Source organism: Otolemur garnettii, unplaced genomic scaffold (assembly GCF_000181295.1).
Source record: "Otolemur garnettii isolate 467f Iridium unplaced genomic scaffold, OtoGar3 scaffold00006, whole genome shotgun sequence".
NCBI lineage: Eukaryota > Metazoa > Chordata > Mammalia > Primates > Galagidae > Otolemur > Otolemur garnettii.
Genome location: NW_003852401.1, coordinates 22078690 through 22102639, shown reverse-complemented (window position 1 = coordinate 22102639; position 23950 = coordinate 22078690). Strand labels below are relative to the sequence as shown.

Genomic DNA, 23950 nt, shown 5'->3' with positions numbered 1-23950 from the left:
TTTTTTTTTTGAGACAGAGCCTCAAGCTATCCCCCTGGGTAGAGTACTATGGCATCACAGCTCACAGCAACTTCCAACTCCTGGGCTCAAGCGAGTCTCCTGCCTTAGCCTCCCAAGTAGCTGGGACCACAAGCACCTGCCACAGTGCCTGGCTATTTTTTGGTTGCAACCGTCATTGTTGTTTTGGTGGGCCCAGGCTGGATTTGAACCCGCCACCTTAGGTATATGTGGCTGGCGTCTTAGCCACTTGAGTCACAGGCACTGAGCCTTTCTTTTTTTTTTTATTGTTTTAGATACCAGACCTTTATCAGATACATGACTTACAGGTATTTTCCCCCATCCTCTAGGTCAGTGGTTCTCAACCTTCCTAATGCTGCAGCCCACAGGTTGAGAACTGCTGTTCTGGGTTGTCTTTTCACTTTCTTGCTAATATCCTTTAATGCACTGCACCCAAGATTTTTAATTTTGATGGAATCAGTTTTTTTTTCCCTCTTATTACTGTGCTTTTGATATTGTATTTAAGAAATGGTTAACAAACTGTTGCCTAGCCCAAGGTAATGGAGATTTACTTTTACATTTTCTTCTGTGAATTTTATATTTTTTAGCTCTTCAAGTTAGGCATTTGATCTTTTTTGAGTTAATTTTTGTGTATGGTGTGAGGAAGGGATCCAACTTCGTTCTTTTGCATGTGGATATCCAGTTGTTCTAGTACTATTTGTTGAAAAGATTATTCTTTCTCCATCAAATTATCAATTCCCATAATGTGTGGGTCTGTTTCTTGACTTTCAATTCTGTTCCTTTAATCTACACATCCAGAATCAGTGTTTTTGAAGCTTCTCAGGTATGCAGTCAAGGTTGGGAACCATTTGGCCAGGGTGGGAGTTTGGCTGGTTTAATTGAGTGTGACCTGTAATTCCAGACTCTTCCACATGGATATATCCTTTCTACTGGTTGCAAGCTGATCAAAATCTTCAGGAACCTATGTATCTATTGACCTCTGCAGCTAAGTCTTTTGGTTGGGCCAGGTGGGATGATGCTGGGTCTGCTAGTGCAAACCTTTATAAACTTGTATACCTGTACTGTGGTCCATCCACAGACTTGCTCTTCACAAGGTATTCTTGGGGTGATGTGGGGGATTATAAGAAACAGCCCTATGAAACTTCTTGCCATGTTTACTGTGAGCTTTACCCTGGACACTTTATTTAATATAACCTCCTGCTGGCCAGGTGCAGGGACTTACTCCAGTAATCCTAGCACTATGGGATGCCAGGGTGGGTGGATTGCTTGAGCTTAGGAGTTCAGGATCAGCCTGAGCAAGAACAAGAAAACAGTCAGGCATAGTGATGGGTGCTTGTAGTCCCAGCTATTGGGAGGCTGAGACAAGAGGATTTTTTGAGTCCAAGAATTTGAGGTTACTGTGAGCTATGATGACACCATAGCACTCTACCCAGGGCAACAGAGTGAGGCACTTGTGTCTTAAAAAAAAAAATTGCCTCCTGCTAAATATGCACAAAACTGTTAATACTCATAGACTGTTGTCTCCAGTCTGAGTTTGCTTTATTTAAATTTTTCATAGTACTTTTCAGGAATATTTAACTTATGTATCTTGTCTGTACCACTAGATTGAAATCTTCATAGGAGAGATTTTTTAATTTTGATTTTTTAGTTGGAAATGGATGTTTCTGTCCTTGTAAGAGCTACTCATAAATCATCATCTAAGCCAGACATAGTGGCATGTAGCTTTACTGTATTCCTACCTACTTGGGAGGCTGAGGTGAGAGGATAGCTTGGGCAACATAGGAAGACCTTCTCTCTTAAAAAAGAAAATGATCACCGTATTTATGTCCAATTTAATAGGTGTGTAGGACTAAGTGATTTATGTGTCGTGTACTAACTTCTGACTTCTTTTTCTTCAATTTAATTTATCTTGCTATATTGTATGCATCCTTGCAAGCTATCTAAATCTTCTTTGGAAACTTGTGGGCTGGAAATAAGTATTATACTATTTAATCAGATTTGGTGAGATATTTTAATTTCAATCCTTTCTTTTGGTCTGGGAAATTAAAAGCTTGGATTCTAGGTATGGGGGAGGGACAAATTTTTAAAGAAACTAATTCCTTTTATTTTTAATTTTTTTTTTAGGATAGAATTTTTGCGGCATTTGAAGAGCTTTTTCCAGATTATGTTTAAAATTGAAACTAAACCATGTGGTGAAGAACTCAAGGGTGGGGATAAAGTACTGATGACCTGTGTTGGCACTGGCTTCTCCAACCTTAGCAAGACACTCAAGTGATACCTGTCACAAGATAAGGCCCCAGTACCTACAGACAAAGCAGAAACTGCCAAGGACACCAGTGGGACTAAGTCCAAATCTATTCATCCTGGACAAAAACACTGCTTATATTAAGGACTTGCTTAATTTTTCATTTAAAAAAGGATCTATATACAAATAAAAGACATCTCTGATTCATGTGGTTTTCAGCCATTTCTCCAGTGGCACTGATATTCCTCAGTAGGCCCAGTCAGTATAAGCTCCCTGGGCTTACCTGGAAGGAGAGTATAACTTTAGGCCACAGTCGACTTGCTAGAACAGTATCACAGCTGCTTTTGGCCATGTTTCTTCAGCCTACATCCCTGGGTTATGTCATGTGGCCATTTTCTTGTGGATTAATCTGTGGTCACTGTTCTTTCTGCAAGGACTTAACTGCTTTGAGCCTCTGTTTCTGTTGTAGGGATTAAATGAGTTAATCGTAGTGGAAGTTTTTTGAGTTGTAGATGCAGTGTTATGCAAAGGTCGGAATTGGTATATTAGACTGTTTGATCTCTTGTCTTCTGAATGGATTGCTGGAACACAGATACTGATGCTTATCTGGTTCATTGTATGCATATGTGAGAGATGGGCAACTATAGAGGGCAGGGGTCCAGCTAAAGTTATTGATGTATCTCAGAGGTGTACTATATATTTTGTTTTATTCTCACAATAGCCCTATAATGTAAATTTTTATCTCCATAAGAACATTCAAGGGCGGCACCTGTGGCTCAGTGAGTAGGGTGCCGGCCCCATATACCTAGGGTGGTGTGTTCAAACCCGGCCCCCACCAAACTGCAAGAAAAAAATAGCCAGGTGTTGTGGCAGGCCCCTGTGGTCCCAGCTACTTGGGAGGCTGAGGCAAGAGAATCACCTAAACCCAGGAGTTGGAGGTTGCTGTGAGCTGTGACACCATAGCACTCTACCAAGGGCAATAAAGTGAGACTCTGTCTCTTAGGAAAAAAAAATTCAAAAAGGATGTTTTGTTCCTTTGAAATTTATATTGTAAAGACCTTAGATCTCCTAACTTAAAGACTCAGATGTAATGGAATCAAGATCTGGGATTTTACCCTACTTATATATTAATAACTTAGATTATTACTCTTTCAGTGAGAGTCCTGTGTCAGACACAAAGAACTTTTATGTGTACTCAGCACAGCACTATTCTTGTTTATATTGGTTTCTCCTGGCTCCCATGTCCCACAGTGGATGTAGAAGGGACCAGGTAGATGCCATAATGTAATAGGTTTGCATCACAGCTAAGCGACATGTATTCTTGGGGACTTCAGCTCTTCTGTGCAAGCCTGCTCTTTTCTCCACATGGAGGTGTTACTTTATCCCTCAAGATTGCTTGCTGTGTACACTGTTTTGAAAAAGAACTCAGATAAAGGCCCACCCAGCAAGCAAGCGTGTATGGTAATAACTTAGGACCTATGGTAGATTTCCCCTGCCAACTAATAGAATCTATATTTGGTGTGTGTATGGGCTGGGATTTAGTAGCAGAGGAAAAAATGTTATTCTTTCTACTAGGATTGCAACTGGTATCCTTCCCCTTGGGTAGACTTTTGAAGTAGGGAAAGGTCTTTGCCTCATCAGTCCCTCTTGGTATTCCTTAATTTCTCAGTGAGAAGGGCTAGGGGAAGGTTGTGCTCTGATGATAGGGTATGGGAGGGATGCCAGGACATTCTGAACTGGTGCCCTCTGCTAAGAGTTTTACATGTACTGGTGTTCTGTCAGGTATAGCAAATGCCCACAAACTTAGCAGCTTAAAACAATACCCATTTATCATTTCACAGCTCTATAGGGCAAACATCCATGCAGGCATGGTTAGGTTCTCTGCTCAGAGTCTCACAAGACTGATGTCAAGGTGTCACTTGGGCTGAACTCTCCATTGAAGGTTCTGGGAAAGAATGTGCTTCCAGCTTGTTCAGGTTGTTGGCAGAATTTAGGGTATAGAACTGAAGTCACCAAAGTCCTTGCTGGCTGTCAGCTGCAGACAACTCTCAGCTTATTGATAATTCCCACATTCCTGGGCAGCACCTGTGACTCAGTGGGTAGGGAGCTGGTCCCATATACTGAAGGTGACAGGTTCAAACCTGGCCCCGGCCAAATTGCAACAACAACAAAAATAAATAAATAAAATAGCTGGGCGTTGTGGCGGGTGCCTGTGGTCCCAGCTACTCGGGAGGCTGAGGCAAGAGAATCACCTAAGCCCAGGAGTTGGAGGTTGGAGGTTGCAGTGAGCTGTGATGCCACGGCACTCTTCTGAGGGCGATAAAGTGAGACTGTCTCTAAAATAAAAAAAAAAAAATAATTCCCACATTCCTGTTCTTTGGTTCCTGCCATCCTTCAGCCAATAATCCTATTGCTTCAGATTTTACTTCCTCTTAGGATGCCAGCTAGAGAAAGCATTGCTTTTAAACACCTGGATAATCTCCCTATCTTAAGATCAGCTGATTACAGCTGTGCCTAGATTTTGTGTTTGAATAACCAAGGACTGGGAATTGTGAGTGGCCATCTTAGAATTCTGCTTACCACATACACTGCAATCTTATTAAGTGCAGCTGACATTTGAACCCAGATCTGCCTATATAGAACTGAGATCTGGAACTAAGGGGCCACATTGTTCACTTGTGTATTCTACCTCCCCAAATTAGGAGAATGGCCACATTGCTTTGGACATCGAATACTGTATGGCAGGGGACTCCTCTCCTTTGGTTTAAGCTCTGAAAATGGTACTGTTAGTGAATTTAGGGTGTTATGTAGAGGCCAGGCAGGTTATTGCAAGCACTAGAGAGGACATGTGCTCCTGACTGCTGCAAACATGCCTGTGTCGGGTACGGTTCCAGCCTTCTATTTGACACAGCTACTTCTGGAGCTGGCAGTAGTGGTGATGATTGCCAAAAGGAGGAATAATAATGATAATGTTTATTTAAACAGCCTGCTTCTAGCCCCTTCTCAGATTTCTAAGAATACCATTCAACTCCTGTGCTCTCTGCCTTATTCTTAGCTTAGCTCCTGGTCAGTCCTGTTGCTTACTGGGATAGTTTGCAGAGAGATTCCAGCATTTGGGGGCTTGGTTTTCTGTCATGGTCTGTCTGCCCCATCTTGCTGGCTGACCATTCTGAATTACAGCAGCAGTTGCCCAGAGGGGACTAGCGAGTTTTATAGGCAGGTAAACCGTGCACTTTGTCACAATTGCTGTCTTTGTCTTCCTGGTAGGCCCTGCTTCTGTGTTTCAGCCCCGTCCAGTGACATCCTGCACAGACACAGGCCAGCCTTCCTCTGCGGGGTTACTTCACCACCCTCGTCAGGACAGTTGCTAAGGGGGAAAGGGAGCCGGTGTACAGCAGTGTGACAGTTGACTGAGAAAGGACTTGCTGACATCCAAGCTGCCCTCACAGGCAGCCAACCCTCCAGTTTCTTTATTTTTTCAAATCATTTCCAATTAAAAGTGGTGAGGAGTAGCTAATTATAGACCCCAACTTAAAAAGACAAAAACTTGAATTACACTGTGGTGCCTGTCCACACTGTTCTACAACAAAGGGCCATCAGGCAGCTGTTTTTTGTTAGGTGTCTGTGTTGGAGGCTGCTGGCCTTTTGTTTTATGGTCACAATGGCAGAGCTGAGGGTGCTAAAGGGTGGGAGGGAGTAGAGGAGGCTTGAAGCAATTGATGAGACCATGGTAGATGGTGACACTGAACACCAGCAAAACAGGAATCCCGAGGCTTTGGCAGGTCCTGAAGTGGGGGTGAAAGTCACTGAGGTCAGGCAGGGATCAGGGTCAACTGAAGAGGTGGATTGACTGGGGGCTTGGTGAGGAGAGCGAGGATCAGGCTGTGTGGTCCTGTTGACTGCACATTTGGCACTGTGCTGGAGACCTGTGATGTACAAGTGGGCGGTTTGGGCCAGTCTGCTGAGTGGGAATGCAGCACCAGGGCACATGTGCGGCCTGGGCTCCCCATTGCTCTCACCCAGCTGCAGAACAGACGGGAAGTAACTTGCACTCAGCGTCTCTGTGTGCTGGCAGCTCTGGCTGCTCTTTAGTGAGTGCCTGAAAGGTAATGGTAATGTCAATATGCAGTGGGGCCTTTCTGTCCTTTTGCTGGCCACATCTAAGGGGCCACTTCAGTTCAGTTCAGTTGAATAGTTTATCAGGGTTTGGCATCTCACGGAGCCCAAGCCACATCACTCCTTTACTCAAGCAAATAGAAGCTGTCATTTTATTGTGGGTGCTGGGTGTGGGACAGCTCTATTTCCTTGTCACATTTAGCCCATACCTGTCAGATCATCTGTCTTCCAACCCAGAGCACAGGCCTTGGGTCAGTACCTATTTTAAAACATCCTAGGCCATGCGCTGTGGCTCACACCTATAATCCTAGCATTTCTGGAGACTAAAGTGGACTCTCTTGAGCTCAGGAGTTGATCAGCCTGAGCAAGAGCAAGGATCATCTTTTAAGATTTTGTATGGCATAGTGACATGTGTCTGTAGTTCTGGCTATTCAGGAGGCTGAGGCAAGAGAATTGCTTGAACCTAGGAGTTTGAGGTTGCTGTGCACCAGGCTGATGCCATGGCATTCTAGCCAGAGCAATAGAGGAAGACTTCTATCTCAGAAACAAAGCATCCTAGAGGTTTATAAATTGAATTTCTCTGAAGGCTCAAGACATTCTTTATTCCTTTTTTTCCTCCTCATTCCCAGCCCTCTAAAGAGAACTGCATCCAGAGATTGATTGATTTATTAATTTCTCTGCTACAATTTGGGAAATGATATATTCAAATCAACAATGGTAGGTGAATTTATAGAAGCCAGAGGTCGACTTAATGACAAAAGGTAATGAACCAGCTCAGTGATAACATGTGGTGCCTTCCTGTGTCTTCTCTCAGCCCCTGTCATACCTGAGCTGTGGTAGAGAGGTGGCCTCACTGGTGGCCATCTGGGTAGCTGGTCTCCCATTTTGGGAACAAATGATGTCCCACATGGTAGGGGGAGCTTTCTCTTCCAGCAACCTCTGAATCGTGGCCCCCTGGAAAGTCTTTGTAATCTTCAAGGAAGAATGTTCGTGGGGACCACATGTTTTGCAATGGTGCCAGGCTTTATTTGTGGCAGACGACCTCAGGCTTTGTAAGTGTCGTGTGCACTTGACTCCTGGACCCTCCTGCTTGCTCTTTTCTCTGTACTAAGCTCTGTTTTGATTGCCCTGCTCTTTTACCCTTTAGGCAATTAAAGGCATTGTGCCTGAGATCTGTAAGCTTGAAGGACCTATGAAAATGCTTCCAAGAAACCAGGTTAAAAAAAAAATACTGGCTGCAAATTATGCAAAGAGCAAAAATATCTACAAAATGAAATGCTTCCCAGCTTGTTAAAATATTGAAGACAATACAGGTGAGACTTACAATTTCTGATTTTAGTCTATGAGCTGAGATGAGCAGTTCTGTAGAATTTCTAGGCACACACAGTGATCAATTGCCAAGGAATCATAGCTGATGGTGCTAAAGGAGTTGCTGATCACCAACCATTTAAAAGGCAAAATTATACAAAGCCTTTCATAGACTTTAATATGTGTGGTTCAATAATACTCTCGTGAGAGGCCTAGAAAGTAGAACCATCCAAGTTCTCTCCTCTTACAGTGCTGCCTCCTCAGTCTTAAGGCCTTAGGGAGCCCCGACCCATGCAATACCCCCTCTGCAACGCATTCTCAGAGTCTCTCCATCCTTTCCTCTTATTACTCACATGGTTGGTTGTTTAATTCTCCTCCCATTTAACCTATGGTGATGAGGACTGGGGTCATCTTTTAAGATTTTGTACGGCCACGATCTTAAAGGATTTTTTTTTAATGTGTGTTTTTTTAATTGGTTTTTGAGAAGAGATTTTGGTTTCTCTTTTAAAAATAAGCCAATGACAGCAGAATGATTTCTTGAATTTCTGGAAAGCATCATGGAAGTAACACAGGCATGGGGATTAAACATACGTTTGAAACCTGTGTCCTCCATCCTGGTAACCCTTAGTTTCCTATTGGAATGTGGGAAATCCCTACTTCATGCCCATGCTGGTGTTGAGAGGACTTGTTAAACATAGTGACTGTGATTATGATTTTCTTTAGTTGTTCAATTCTTGGTGAAGATTCAAAGTAGCCTTCCACCTAACAGGTTAATGTCAACATGAGTCACAGAGTTTATCTTTACATCTAGTACTTGGATGTACTCAGCTGGAAGACCAGGGACAAGCTGTGGCACCTGCGTCTGGGTTGAGGTTAGACTGCCCCATGACAAATGTTCTAAGAGTAAATTCACTGTGATCTAGAGTGCCAGGATCCATCCATTAGGGGTAGAGCAAAAAGCCAGGGCTGTTAAATGCTAGAGGTCATATGTACACCAAACAAGCTGACTTGTAAGGAACTCCATCCTTTCCTCTTCTCCAAGAGATGAAAAGAATCATAATCGCTAACTGGGAATTCTGAAATTTTGTCTGTCAGTTTCCTTTTCCTGTAGCCAATCTGGGGCTACATAGACCATATAATAGAAAAGGTCAGACAAGCTTAAGGTCCTCCACTTGGGTCTTCTGAGTAAGGCCTGCCTTGGAGCAAATTACTCAACTGTAGTTTTGTTAGGATATTGAACAAAACCTATTGCAATAGGCTATGAAGATTAAGCATGCATATGGCGTGGTCCTTGGCAGTACTAGGCATTAACCAACTATGAGTAACCTGCTTGACTGATGGTATAGTGAAAGACTATTTCTTAAGTCTAGAGATATTATGAAAGGGATATGGAAGTCATTTTAACTTGGGGGGAGGAGTCCTAAGGTACTGAATTGGGTATAACGCTGTAAATGAGTTGTAAATGAGAAATTGAAAAAAACTCAAACAAAAGAATTTATAGGCTCTTATAACTAACAAGTTTAGTAATGCATTTGGCTTCAGGCAAAGCTGAATCTGGGGTTCAAACAATGCCATCAGAATTTCAGCTCTCTTCTGTCTGTCAGGCCTGCTTTCTTTGGTGGTGTTTCCCTTTTTCAGAGTTGTCTTTAATATGCTGTCCTCTTGGCAACCCTAGTGGACAGACAGATTCTTTCTTCCAAATACTTAAAAATTTTTTTTCCTTAAATCCCTCAGAGATTAAGGTTAGGTTTAGTGTTGGGGTTAGAAGTTAGGGTTTAGGTTTAGGGTTGGGTTAGGATGTGGTGGCTCACACCTGTAATCTTAGCACTTTGGGAGATTGAGGCAGAAGGATCGCTTGAGGCCAGGAGTTCAAGATCAGCTTGAGCAAGAATGAGACCCCTTCTCTACAAAAAAATAGAAAAATTAGCCAGGTGTGGAGGCACATGCAGGTAGTTCCAGCTACTCTGAAGGCTGAGGAAGGAGGATCACTTGAACCCACGACTGTGAGGTTGCAATGAACTGTGGTGACACCACTGCCCTCTAGGCCATGCAACAGAGCAAGAGAACTTGTCTCAAAACAAACACACAAAAACAACCCTGCAGAATTGTGTCTCCCTTTGCTGAATACAGAGTTCTCTGATCAAATTTGTTCTCCATTAGATTCTCTTTCCTGGAGTGCTAATGATGTCAGCCTCGCCCAGATGTATGCACTAAGAAAACGAAGAGGTGATTCTCAATCCAAATGCTTTTACAAAAAAGAGAATTGATACTGGGGAGGCAGAAACAATAGTTGTCCACTATGGCCTGTATTGCCTACTTCCCTGAATATTCTCAGAAAGATGCCCCATAGTACTACCTGCCCACCACCATCTTTCAAGACCCAGAATCTTCCAGCATCATGGAATAGAATGGGGTAGACAAGACAAACAACAAATGAGGCCCAAAGTAACAAATGAGGCCCATTAACAAATGAGGCCCAACAAAGGAAGATCATTGTACCCAGAAGACCAAAGTCAACAGAGATGGTGGGCAAACACTTCTTATTTTAGCCAGTGGCATTTCTGAGCTAGAAGGGGAGGAACACCCAGATAATAATCCAGAGGGAAGATGTGGCAATGATCATTCCTGGGTGTGGGAGTGGCATGTGGGGTGTGGGCTAGGAGGAGGGGTTGGAACCCAACTTAAAGAAAAATGTCAGTTGATATTCTCTTGCCATTCCTAACCTCTGGAGAGATTCAGCAGTGGGGGAAAAAGACCAGGGCTTTTTCCCATTGCCTGGAATATGATAGTTATGTGAATGACAACAATGTAAGAGCTACCTGAAGAGTCATGAAGACACAACAAAGCTGTGGCAGGGTATTGGGCTGGGAGAACGAGAGGGGCTGCCCTTATTTCCTAATAATTTGCACTATTTTGTTTTTATGGTTGTATATGTATACACATACAAACACATTTGCATATGTATATGTGTTGTTTTATGTTAAGAATCTTAGATACAACTCCTGTAATTTTCCGTCAACCCTAAGTCAAACACAGATTAGGAATCTATCCTTAAAGAAAAAAAAATCTACTTACTTGGGATGTGGCAGGAGGCTTGGAAGCAGATGTAGCAGTTAGAGGGTGGGCTGCTAGGAGGCTGACAGGTGGCCTTGGCCCTTGCACATTACCCGTCTTCCAGGGTCGGCAGCAGGATTCTGCGTCAGAGCACTGTGCTAAGACTCCAAATTAGGGTTTTCTTGAGGTCCAAGGTAGTGGTTCCCAGAGCATGTTCCCTGTTACAGTAGCATCATGTGGTGCTTTCCCTGAAAAGGGCTTAATAGAACTTTAGAAAATGCCATAGTCTCTCTCCCTGGCTTGAGGAATCACATTGTATATTAATGTAGCAAAAGCTCTAAGAGGTCCTGCAGTGGAAACTGTTTAACTTAGTTAGTTTTCAAACTCATTTAACCATGGTACTCTCCCTACCCTGCAGGGAAGGGAGGAAGGAAAGACAGAAAATATTAATTTCATGTAGTGTTCTTTTTCTGGGTCTAGTAGGATATTTCAGGAATAGAAATAGTCAGAGCTCTTAGAAAAATAAGCTCTTGCACTCTCTTTTTTACCCCAAAAGACAGAGTCACATTCTGTTGCAGAATGAGAGCCCACAGAGTCAGTGGGCTTGAGCAGTCCTCCCACCCCAGCCTCCCAAGTAGCTGGGATTGTGTCGTGTGTCACTATGCCTGGCTAGTGCCTGCATTCTTAATTGAGGTGTTTGTGAGAAGCCAAGTAATTGTAGGGAACCTAGGTGGAAAATCCAGGATCTGTCTGAGCAGGTCTGACCACCAGCTCCACTGACCCCATACCATCTTCCCTGTTATCTGACCTTCTGGGAAGTCGATGGGTCAGGTATGTGGATAGGGTGAGATTTTGTTGTAGGTTAGGGATTATTACAGTGTCCCCAGCTTCTTGAGAGTACCCTGACTGTTGTTTTCCTCTGGGCTCAGAGGTTCAACATGGCAGTTGAGCCCACTTTGGGTTTGGCATGAAGATATTAGAAGTCTGGGAGAAATCCTTGGGGAGGGGAAACCAAGAAGAAACAGAAAGCTCCTTGAAGTACTGTGGTTGACCATAGTGTTAGACTTAGTCTGAACCTTGAATTACCTAGATTTTAGAGAATTCTGAGCTGGGCACCACCTGCCAGCAGCTGTCACAGAGATGCATAGACATTGTCCTTGAGGCAATGGAGCTTGGAGTGATAATTGGGAATGGGGAGAGAGCTTGGGCTAAGCCCCCATCTTGAATTACTTCCACCCTTGTTCTTCTCTTGAGGAGCTTTCCAGAAAAGAGCCTGACTGATCTGGTCTAAGTGTCTTCTTCAAAATGTAGCATTTACATGGGTCCTTTTAAAAGCTGTTGCTCCTGTACGCCCAGGATAAATTTTGCCGCTCTTGCCTTCCTGAGTGATTGCTGTTTCTAGTCCTGAGTTTTGCCTTTCGGGAGTGCAGAAGATGAACTCCCTGCCCACCTACTTGAGAGGAAGTGGAAAACAACCTTGAATGGAAGAAGTGTGTGGTGATGACCTTTGTGAACAATGCTGAGAAAGCAGCTTTGGCAAAATAAGGGGCCTACAGGGAGAATAGGAGTGGGTCAGCTGCTCCCATTTACGGGGACTGGCCTGCTTGTGTGATCTGTTTGCCAGCAATCTGTGTGCCCTTGAGGCCTGTCTGAACACATTATACGCCTTGTACATCTTGTGGGACTGTCTTCCACATGTGGAGAACTCTTCCTAGGAATAATACACAAATGCACTTTAAAGCATTGTTGAATTCATACTTATTTCATTGTGTTGTCTGTCAACAGATTCTATCATCATATATAAACAGGTCTGAAATTTAGATGTTTGTTTATTTATTTATTTTTGAGGCAGAGTCTCACTCTGTTACCCCGGGTAGAATGCAGTGGTGTCGTAGCTCACAGCAACCTAAAACTCCTGGGCTCATGAGATCCTCCTGCCTCAGCTGCCTGAGTAGCTGGCACTGCAGGTGCCCACCACAACATCCAGCTAGTTTTTTTATTTTTAGTAGAGATAGGGGGTCTCAGTCTTGCTTAAGCTGGTCTCCAATTCCTGAGCTCATGCAATCCATCAGCCTCCCAGAGTGGTGGGATTACAGGTGTGAGTCACTACGCCCGGCCAATTCTGGGCATTTAAAAAGGGTTCTCGTGGTTTCTTGAAAAGGTTATAATGAGTTATATTGTTTTCTCCACAGTAGAAGCCTCAAATTAGTTACCTATATTGGTTATGTAATTATGCTTGAAGGTTCTGGAAAGTTTGAATTTTTTAGCACAGACCTTGACTGCTTGCCTTCTTTGAGGGGAGTGCACATAAGAGAGAAGGGGGGAGATGAAAGGGGCAGCTCAGTGACTGAGCCGTCTCAGCCATCAGTCAGGGAGATGACGTTATGTTGAGCATCACGGTTCTTCCCATCCTGAAGTGTTGCCCAAGCTGAGGCTTCCTGCTTCTTGATAAAGTGCTGCCTCCTTCCTGCATAATGTTTTCCTCTGTAAAGCAGCTGACTTCCAAGGTGACCTTGACTCCCAGTGGTCACTGCCTTATGGATTTCAAAATACTTCCATGAACATTATCTCATTTCATCCTCGCAGACACTTAAGTTCAGGCTTACAGAAGCTATGAGACTTACTCAAAATCACATGATTAGTAGAGAAACTAGAGCATAAAAATAAAATTTTGGTTTCCAGGAGCTCTGAACCATAATATGAGTGTCCCCGGCACGTCATATTTTTGTGCTCTGAGCGTTGAAGGCAGTACCCTGATTTTTCATGTTTTCACAGGTAAACATAAGCCCTGCAGTTAACCAAGGGCAAATTAGTTCTTTCATTACCCAGTATTCCCTTTGGAAGTTATAGTAGGACTTTTTTTCCTTGAGTGTGAGTAACTGCAAATAACTCAGACAGGTTTAAGCTAACACAGGAATGTACTGACTAATTTAGATGGAAAGTCCAGGGAGGCATCTCATTTCAGGCATAATTTGAACTGTGTCCAGGGGCTTGAACCATGTCATCAAGACTTATCACCTTTGCTCCATCTCTCATCTCTTCTGTCTCCTGCTCCATTCTCTATCAAGATCAGCCCACTGATGGTGGCAAGGCCAGGAGAGTTTCTTGGCTTATGTCTTATTCTCTTGGCAGCCCCAACCTTTCTCTATCAAACAGTTCCCCAAAATATCCAAAAAGGCTGAAGGTCATAAGATTGAGTTGGGTCATTTGCCCAGCTTGAAATCAAATCACTGTCATAGAAGGATTGGTTGCTCTGATTGGTCATGTCTGGGTTGCACGCCAGCTCCAAGAGCTCAGTGCAGTGAAACTTCCCATACCACATGGACTGAGAGTAGGAGAGGCGATTCCCCAAGGAAAACATGGTTTCCAGTGCCAGAAGACAAGGATGTGGATGCTGGGCAGGCCAAGACAACAGGTGTTTTCTATATAGACATGTGCCTCTGAGTGTTCATGTGCCTGAATACTCAGCACTCAGCAGCTCATCAAGATATTCTTCTTAAGTGGTATATCCAAAAACTGAAAGCAATGCCAGAAAAAAAAAATCTCAGACCCAGAATTTTATTTCTCCCCTTCTTGGCAAGCTTTGTGAAAGAACCATCTTTGTTTGCCAGGCAGATACCAACTTTTCTCAAATTGTGAAGAATATGGTGTGATATGGTCCCGTGTCACAGCTCTCTCATATTTCTTATACCCAGATACCCAAACACCCAGATTTCCAAAAGCTGAAGGCTCAGGCTGGGCTCTGAAGTGAGGGAAGGGGAAAGTGGGGGCCTGGCCAGGACCCTAAGGCATGGGCAAGGTGTGGCATGGGGCTGCGAGAGGGCAAGAGAGATTGCCCAGGTGATACTTGAGTTGCACAGAGAAGCTTGACCTGGGATCTTGGTCACCAAAACCTGTCTGGCCTAAAGGACAAGCACAGTTTGATCTAATCCTTCGCGCTGACCTCACTGGGACAATAAATCAATAAATGACAATTTAATGGAACCATTGCTGGGAAACTAAGGAGTATCCGGTATCTGAGACTGTTTTGTTCTTCTAAAGCTGTATCATGGGCTTTGGTAAAATTTCCCCTCCACCCACCCTTTGATGCACTCAGCAGCTGCTCCCACAGTTAGCTGGAGGGCCTGTGCTGTCCAGGTCAGCAGATCCTCTCAACAGTAGAATGAGTTAGTGAATCAGGGAGATTATGGTCTTTTCAGAAGAAAAACTCTAGAGAAAAACACTTACAGTAATTACCAGGTCATCCTTCGAATCTGTCTTAAAACTCCTTGAGACTATTTCCAGCAGAATTGTGTAGCTCTCAGCATGGTGCCTTTTCTCTAGTACTGGTGTCATGCCAGATTCATCTTCTGTTAGGCTGAGGAGGCAGGCAGCTACACTGGGGCCTTCCCTCCGTGTGTCCCACCAAGGGACAGAGATGTTGGGTTTTGTGCTTGTTTTTCTTCTTTCCCAGCCTTCTCTCTCCTCCCTTTCCTAAGCCCTGGGCTGGTTTCCCCAGAGGTTATGTTGGGAGGTGGTGCTAGCTGTTGGAAAAAAAGGACAATTCCTACACTCAACGTGACTGTCACAGTGCCCAGACACAGGCTGGGAATAGGGCTTTGGCTGTCAGCTCTGCCAAAGTATGTGGTTCTCATTGTCTCTTTCTCTCGCCTTGCAGCCAGTCATGAATGCCACAGATGTCCGAGTCCCTTGGAAACTAGGCTCTCACCTTAGTTCCACTGGGTTGATCATGGGCTGTGCTACCAGAATTTCCATCCAGGCCTCCAGTGTCTTTAGAGGAAAAGAAAAACAAATTATGAAAGGAGAGTAGTAGAGTGGGAAGGTGGTCTGAGGACAGCTGTGCTGACATAAATACAGTTACCACCCTGATGGGAGGCAGTGAGGCAACACCTTCTGTACCTGAAACCACCACCCAAATAGTGCTTCATAGTTTGGGGACTGTATTAGTCTCCTAGAGCTCCAGTAACAAAGTACTATAAACTGGGTGACTTGAAACAACAGCAGTGTATTATCTCACTCTTCCGAAGGCTGAAGGTCGAAACTCCAGGTGTTGGCAGGTTAATTCCTGTTGACAGTTCTGAGGGTAAATCTGTTTCCTGCCTTTCTCTCGGCTTCTGGTAATTCCAGTCCCTTCTTGGCTTGTAGGTGCATATAGATGTTCCTTGCATTATAGATACGATCCTCCATTTCCACATGCCGTATCTTGCTATGTGTAATGCACACTTTTTTACCCAAATCTTTGAGGGAAAAATAAGGATGTGTATCCATTGGCCTCCCAGGGCTGCCTCACCCTCCTGCCTTAGTCCCCGTTGTCACAGAGCACTACCATGCTCTGTGGTAGAGGGACGGTGGTGGGGCTGGAGAGGTGGACTGTGGCCATGAGAGGCAAGGGCTAAAGACTGAGGCCTAGTCATGTTGAGGAGACTGGGAACCCCACACAGGCCCCAAGGACCTGTCTGGCTACCCAAGGGCCGAGTAGCCTCAGGGCCTCAGAAGCTCCCACCCACTGGCTATGTGTGTGGCCATCTCTGCTATGGCTCCTAGGAGAGAGGGCTCCCAGGAGAGAGGGTTCCCAGGAGTGAGGGCTCCTAGGAGAGAGGGCTCCCAGGAGAGAGGGCTCCCAGGAGTGAGGGCTCTCAGGAGAGAGGGAAGGGGAAGCCTTCAGAGAGCAAGTGCTTATAGGAAGACTGTGCCATCATTTACCACAGGAGCAATTGCCCTCCCGAAATGTGTCTTTCCTGTGGAGAGCTGGCCATTTTCTTGAGAAATGTTTTCCTGAAAGTTTGGGCCAAAAACCTGAGTGTGCATTATACACGGGAATGCATTTTACATGGCCAAATATGGCAGTCACCCTTGGGCCTCTGTCTTCACATAGTCTTCTCATAAAGACACAATCACGCTAGCTTAAGAGTCCACTCTACTCCAATATGACCTCACCTTGACTTACCTAATTACAACTCTGATGGCCCTGTTTCCATATGAGATCACATTGTGAGGTACTGGGGTTAGGACTTCCAAGTATATATTTTTAGGGGATGCACACGTCACCCTATGATGGAGACCTGCAGCAAGTGGACCTGGAAGGAGTTATGTGGTTAACTGGGAAGCCCACGTTAAAATAATGGTCTTTGGAATTGTACTGAGTGTCAAAATAAAACAAAAACATAACAGTGGTCTTGTAAATTCCACAGGCAAAATTGTCTGAACTCCAAGACGTCATAAAATCCTGTAACTGTATATATTGTATTAGTTAAAATTTTGGACAAGGAGTGGTAACCCATGCTTCAAATTCCCACACTTTGGGAGGCCACAGCAGGCCCCATTGAAGTGGGATATTCAAGATCACCCTGGGCAACACAGTGAAATCCTTACATCTACAAAAAATGTTTTTTTTTAAATTAGTTGGGTGTGTTGGTATGCGCCTGTAGTCCCAGCTACTCAGGTGGCTGAGGCAGGAGGATCACTTGAGCTCAGGAGAGGAGGAATACATCATTAAGATAAATGGCATGACTACTACAATTCACTATATAATTCAAGCTAGCTTAAAGAAAAAGAGGAGAATTTATTTTAAAGATACAGGAGTGTCTTATGAGTACAAGAGAAGACACAAGCTGGGCCCTAGAAAAGGACTTGAACCTCGTTGCTGCTTTTTGCCCATAAGCAGCTGCTTCTCTCTGAAATCTTTCTCTGCTGATTATTCTACCCATTGGGAAGAAAGTGGTTTCTCTACAATCTCCCATTTTTTTATCTCTTTCATTCAAGGGACCCGCCTAATGTAAATTCCAAGGAAAGAAAATCAGATTGGCCAGGCTTGAGTCAGATTCCTACTCCCAAATCAATTGTGTTCAGGGAGGTTGGGGCCACACACCAGAAACATGGCATTCCCAAAGGAGGATCCAGTAAATATCCAACATATGTTGATTAGTCTTCCAAAAGCATAGAGGTTTCTAGACTCATTCTAAAGATAATTTTATCCTAAGAACTTTTGCAGATGAATAAATGTAAATTCCAAAACTAAAGATGGACTTAAGTTCTCATACCTATCACACAGGTGCCAGATAATGACTCCGCTACAGCTAGTGCCCAGGTCTCAAAATTTCATTCCAGTTCCTTCTATAACTCCATATTTAGGCTTAATAAATCCATGGCTCTTGTGAAGAAGAGTGGAAACAAACCACATGAACACCCGCCTCCAGCAACAGGAAACCCGCCCTACTCCTTCAGGGTCTTTGCTCCTGCTGCTCCCTCTTCCTGGGAGGACCTTCCACCTTTCATTTCCCAACCTTGGATTGGTTGATTCCTGCCCATCTGTCAACTCAGCTATCACATGCTCAGGGAAACTCTCCTGATCTCCCAAACTAGGTCAGTTCCTAGTTTGTGTTTTTGCAGGACTTCTGTTCTTTCCCCATCTTTTGTCATTAAATCATTAAGTGTGTGAAATTTTTGTGTAATTTGTTCCACAAGTGTGTCCACCTGCATTACAAGAGCTTCAGGGATCCAAGACTATGTAATGTCCCATGTTTAGTGTGGTTCCTCGCACGTGGTAAGTACTTGGTGAATGTTTGTCAGAAAAGCCAAAAAGAATAAATAAGAGAATAACAAGAAAAAAAGAGCCTTTACTGTCGCAGTTTCAATTCTCTAGGGGGAATTACTTTTTTCAGAAGTAATTTTTAGGGGAGAGTTTCCAAAATTTTTAGCCTCAATAATGATGATAATGGCGAACATTTTGGAGCAGCTGCCACCTGCCAGGCTCGGGGCTAAATGCACTGCCCTTTTAAATCCTCACATGAACTCTTTGGAGCCGGTCCTGCTGGCATTGAGCCTGGCTGTTTACGGCAGTGAACGTGCTGCCCAGTGATTGGTTCCTTGAAGTCAGTACTGGGTCTCATTCTTCTTTGCACCTGCGCAGAGACCAACCAAAAGCTCAGGCATGCTCAGTAAATGGTTGTCATGGTGACAGGGTCTAACAGGAAGCAAGAACCTTACTCAATTCCTCTGGCTCCAGGGCAAAGGAGTGTAGAATTTGCAGGGAGACGATGATGGGTGTTTCCACAGGAGACTGTACTGCCTGAACAGCTTTAGAAGGGCTAAGGGAATTTTCTGAAGTTTTCTAAGCTGAGATAAGGACCTATTTTGCTTTGGGCCAAAAAACTGTAGGTGGTAGACAGACCTGCTTCTATTTCCTTATAAATGAAAAACTTTGAGAGGCACAATCACACAAAAAGCACAGTTTATTCAGACCTCTTGACTCTGTTCTTTCTATGTGCATAATTAGGTAATAAATTGATTTTTTGTATATGTGTGTGACAAGGTCTTGCTAAGTTGCCCAGAGTGGCCTTGAACTCTTTGCTCACAAGTGTTCCTAAGTTTCTGGAACTACAAGTGTGTGCCATCATACCCAACTACAAACTAATTAATTTTTTCCAAACCTCTTAGCATTCATCTTAGTTTGTTATATGGCTATAAACCAAAATACCATCAACTGGGTGGCTTATAAACAACAGACATTTATTTCTCATAGTCCAGAGGCTGGGAAGTCTGAGATCAAGGCACCAGCAGATCTGGTGCTTGGTAAGGGCCCACGTCCTAGTTCATAGATGGCATCTTCTTGCTATGTTCCCACAATGTGCAAGAGGCAGAAGTCTCTTTTTTAAAAGGACACCAGTCTTATTTATGAGGGCTGTGCCCTCATGACTTAATCACCTTCCAAAGAACCCATCTCTTAATGCCATCACGTTGGAGTTTCAACATATGTTTTTATTTGGGGGTGGAAGTGGAAACAAATGTCAATTCAAGTAAGTGACCAAAGCTAAAATCTCAATCAATGGAAGTTTATTAAGCTGATTTTGAGGATGCGCCTGCAAAAAACATGAACCTCAGACAAGGTGTGGCTGTCTTTTCTGAAGGGGAAGTTGGAACCTTTGGCATTTTAAAGGCATACAGACAGAAGGAAAAGGGGGGTCGTGTTGGGGCTGATGAGGCAAAGTAGTTATATTCTTGTGAGGCCCAGGAATTGTTTGCAGAATAAGGGAGTGAAGGAAGTGTCCATATGTAGAAGTCCTTGAGTAGGTGGAAGAATGTCTGATTCTATCTTATCTCTGGTTCTGTGACCGATAAGATAAACTTGTCATGCATTTTTAGTGTGGAATCAGATAGGTTTTAGTTTGGGGGACTAGACATAAGTACAATTTGCATTTTTTTGCTTGTGGAAGGTTAACAAGGAATTTCCTTAATGAATGATCTGTGGGGCCAGCTCTTCACAGGTGCCTGAGTCTTTTACCTTCTCTTTGACATAAGGAGTTGAGGGATGGCCCTGAGACTTGGATTTTCTTTTTATGTCAGTATTGAGACCATAGCAGTATCTGATGTCTCATGTGATCCCTGTATCAGTAGCCTCCTGAGGTGAGGGTGGCCAGTATTGCGACAGGGTACCCACAGGGGCAGACAAGAAAGCTGAGCACAAACAGCACCACATTCTCTTCTTGCTCTGAGGCTAGGATAAAAACTGTGTCTGAACCAGATCTCTCAGCCTAGCTGTCCTAGGTCCCTGGACCCTGCCACTGCCCATGCCAACTTCTAAGACCTTTTGTGTTACTTTGAAGATCATCACTCTGCAGATTAAACAGGCTGATGGACCTAACTGTATCTTCACAAGATCACACTGTTACTGCTTTCCCAAGGAGCCACCATACTGAGCAAAGATGGTGGGGGCATGTAGTCATCTCTGTAGTCAGAAATATTAATTGAGCACCTACTATGTGTCAGGTACTGAGCAAGGCAACAGAGATACAATAATGATGAAGACACAAATCTTGCCCTCATTTAACTTACATCTATTGGAGCGGGGGAGAAGTATGGAATAATTACAAATTATTTAAGTACAATTAGAAATTGGTTCTAAGGGAAAAGTACAGAGAGCTATGGGAAAATATAATAAGGAAACCTCTGTCATTCTGTCACGCTTTTCTACTAAGCTGTCACTATGGTCACAGAGAGTGGCTCACGTTTTGCCAGAGCCCGTTTATTGGCCTAAAGCTCCGTCAAAAGATGGCAAAGTAGTGTTGCCTTCTTTTACATTCCAAATTGCACACGAACACATCTAACTGGCAGGACCAATGCACACCCAGAGGGTGACTGCAAGGGGGCCTGGCACTGTATTCTCAGCTTTCTAACCTCTCTACACAGAAGATGAAATAGTAGGCGAGAGCCAACGTAAGTATCCAGCACACAGGCAGGCCCAAATCTGTGTGTTTTCTGCAATCTCTTTTTTAAATTGGTGTATAATTTTCATATAAAAATGCACAGTTTTTTAAGCAAGTAGTTTGATGAGCTCTGTAAATACATGCACTCAGGTAACCCAGAGCCCCCTCAAGATAAGAACAATCCCGTCTTGCCAGCAAGTCCCCTGTGCCTCTTTCCAGCCAGTCATCCCTGTCTCCTGCTCCGAGGCAATTGCTGTTCTGATCCCATCAATTTCTTTTACCTGATACTCACAAGTCAGTACTGCCTAGTCTAAGATTTCAAAGAAATTGAACCGTACAAAGTCTTCTTTTGTGTCTTTTTTCACTCTAAATAGTATCTGAGAGAGTCGACCACACTGTTGTTACACATGTATCAATAGTTCAGTCCTTTTGTAATGCTGAGTAGTATTCCTTTATATGATATGAATATATCATATCTTCTTACCAGTAGATGGACGTTTGTATTGTTTCCAGTTTGGGGCTTTTATAAAAATAGCTGTTTAAGTCTGTATTTTTTAAAACAAACACCCCAGTAATTCTGATGTAGGCAGACCACACTTAGAGGAACACAGCTCTAGTACAGAGAACTGAAGCTTTGAAAGGTTAAGTAAATTGTCCAAAGCCACTAACTACTATGAATGCCAGAGGTGGATTCGAGGCTGTGCTTTTCCCACTTGTACAGTAGATCTAAGAAGTAGGGCCTTTAAAATAAGGTGCATGTTTCATTTATGCTTTGTTGCATAACAAAACAAACAGACTTTGGCTTCAGCAACAATTATTTCTTATTATTCTGTGGCCCTAGCTGCGTGGTTTTTCTGCTGGTCTCTCTCACGTGGTTGCATTTGGCAGGCAGGTCCACTGGAGGCTGGGTACAAGTGGGATGGCTGGGGCAGTGGGACCTCTTTCCATCGTCTTTCATGGCAAGGAGTTATGCAAGAGAGACGGCTGCAAAGCACAAGCATTCCCAGCCTCTACATGTATCGTGTTTGCTAATGCCGCACTGGTCATAACAAGTCACAGGGCCAAGCTCAAATTCTATGTGGGAAGTGACTGCCCTAGGGAATAGTGTGATTCACTGGAGCCATTAATCTAATAATTTACCATAGCAGAGCAATTTGTATTTCAGAGGCAATGGAGGCTGGAGAGGGCAGAGAGCCAGGGAATTAATAATTAGAGGACTTAAAAAAATTTCAGTGGAGCCAGAAGTCAAAGGAGATATTCTTAGTTATCTTTGTGGCCCCCACAGCACTCAAGGGGTTTCTTAAAGTGCAGGTCACCTGAGCAGTGTGGAATATTTAGGTAGATGGCTAGAAATGGCTGGCAGGTGTGTCTAGTGGGCCTCTTATGCTCTATTGGAGCTTCAGCGCCTGATAGGTGTTCCGTGAATATTTATTGACTTGATATTATGGGAAACTCCCTGCTTAGGAACAGGTTGTAGCCCCACATTTCTCATGTAAAGAAGTGCTTTGGAATTGGAATACATTTGGCCATCACAACAAGTGTTTTTAGCTTGTTGGCCTAGCTCATAAAAATCAAGTTCACTCATGATGTTGCCTAATCCTGGTCCCAGTTTTCCTGGTGGCCTTGAGCAGGAGACCTTTCTAAGGTAAAGGAGGAAGGAAAAAGAAGAACTAGGATAGGCTTTAGGAGCTTTTGGGAGTTAGGTAATTTGTTGTTACATCTTGTTTTACACTTCCACTTTTGCACTTCTCTGTACTATATGAGTGCCTCTCTGCACCCATTCACTGCCACAGCGCACCTCTCACTGAGGCAAACTCTCCCCACTCTCCAGGCATCTCTTGCCTTCCCCACTCCGCCAATCCCGGCTTCTCTTTCCTGAGTACAAATAACCTCAAGTATTAACATGAAAGTGGCCCAATTAAGCAAACCCACACTATGAATGGATGTTTGATAACTCTTTAACCTTCCTAGAAGAGATATTTTCATATTTTCATTTTTTTCCAAATCAGTTTAGATTAAATGAATCTCTGTGTAGGTGAATTCACTGTGTATCATTCAAGATAAAATGAAAAAAAGGATGATGGAAGATATTTTGGGTTAAGTACTCTCACCAACTTTTGTAACCTCTCTCTCTGATTCCACCCCCCCAGGATAAATCATCTAGATTATTTTGAATTTTGGTTTTTTTTTGCCATTTTTGGCCAGGGCTGGGTTTGAATGCACCACCTCCGGCACATGGGACCAGTGCCCTACCCTTTTGAGCCACAGGCGCCACCCTATTTTTAATTTTTTTTAAGCATGAAACAAAGTTTATTGAGGAAGAGGAAAGGTAGGCTTACAGAGTAAAAGAGCTTACAAAGTAGGATACATTCTCCATAGGCAGGGAATGAGCCTTTATTGCCAGGGCAAGTAGGCAAAGAGGCTGTTTTGGATTTTTATAACTTTGGGTTCTTTACACATCCTTCCCTGTCCACTACCCTTTTAGGCCTCATTGAGGAGGGTTACCTATAATTGCAGCCATAGGTGGGAGGCCTATAGAGTGGGTGCTGCTTCATTGACTTGGCTGATTTGACCATCCTGAAGGCTTTGCCCCAGTAAGTGCGCACCTTTGCTCTCACTTTGCCTTTGGAGGCAATGGAACCAAGCCCAATGCAAAAATATGGTGAGTACTCAATGAGCAAGAACTGGGAAAAACTGGAGGAAATTTCTAACTGGACAGTCTGGGGATTTCCATTCTAACGTTGTATACTCTTTGATTCTGTGATGCTCAAATGCATTTTATATTTGGACACCACAAAGAACTCTGGCCAGGGGATTTCTGCTTTTGCAGCTGTAGGAAGGAAATTGAATGAGAAGAGATTAAAGTGATACTTGCCCAAGGTCACATAGCTAGTTAGAAGAGAACACATCTCCTAGTTCCTAATCCTATATTCTTTTGATAAAAACTTGATGCTTCATATCACTTAAAATATAAGATTTTTTTCCCCCAATAAGCTTGAAGATTAGC

The 23950-nt window shown here is 43.6% G+C and overlaps 1 protein-coding gene across 11 annotated transcripts in view; it reads left to right on the top strand.

Annotated features, from left to right (window-relative positions):
• RCL1 (RNA terminal phosphate cyclase like 1) overlaps positions 1–23950 on the top strand; it is a 103392-nt gene that overhangs the window by 61687 nt on the left and 17755 nt on the right. For 5 of the 11 annotated variants that reach the window (XR_002771086.1, XR_002771085.1, XR_002771087.1 and 2 more), the window contains exon 9: positions 7527–7692. Coding sequence is in view for 4 of the 11 variants with exons in the window: in XM_003782902.3 (XP_003782950.1) it covers positions 2143–2293 (151 nt within the window). In the remaining 7 variants the exon portion in view is untranslated. Of the gene's footprint in view, positions 1–2142; positions 2471–7526; positions 8048–9847; positions 10297–23950 lie in introns of those variants that run through there. The other 6 variants (XM_003782902.3, XM_023508101.1, XM_023508110.1 and 3 more) reach the window with 4 other exon arrangements.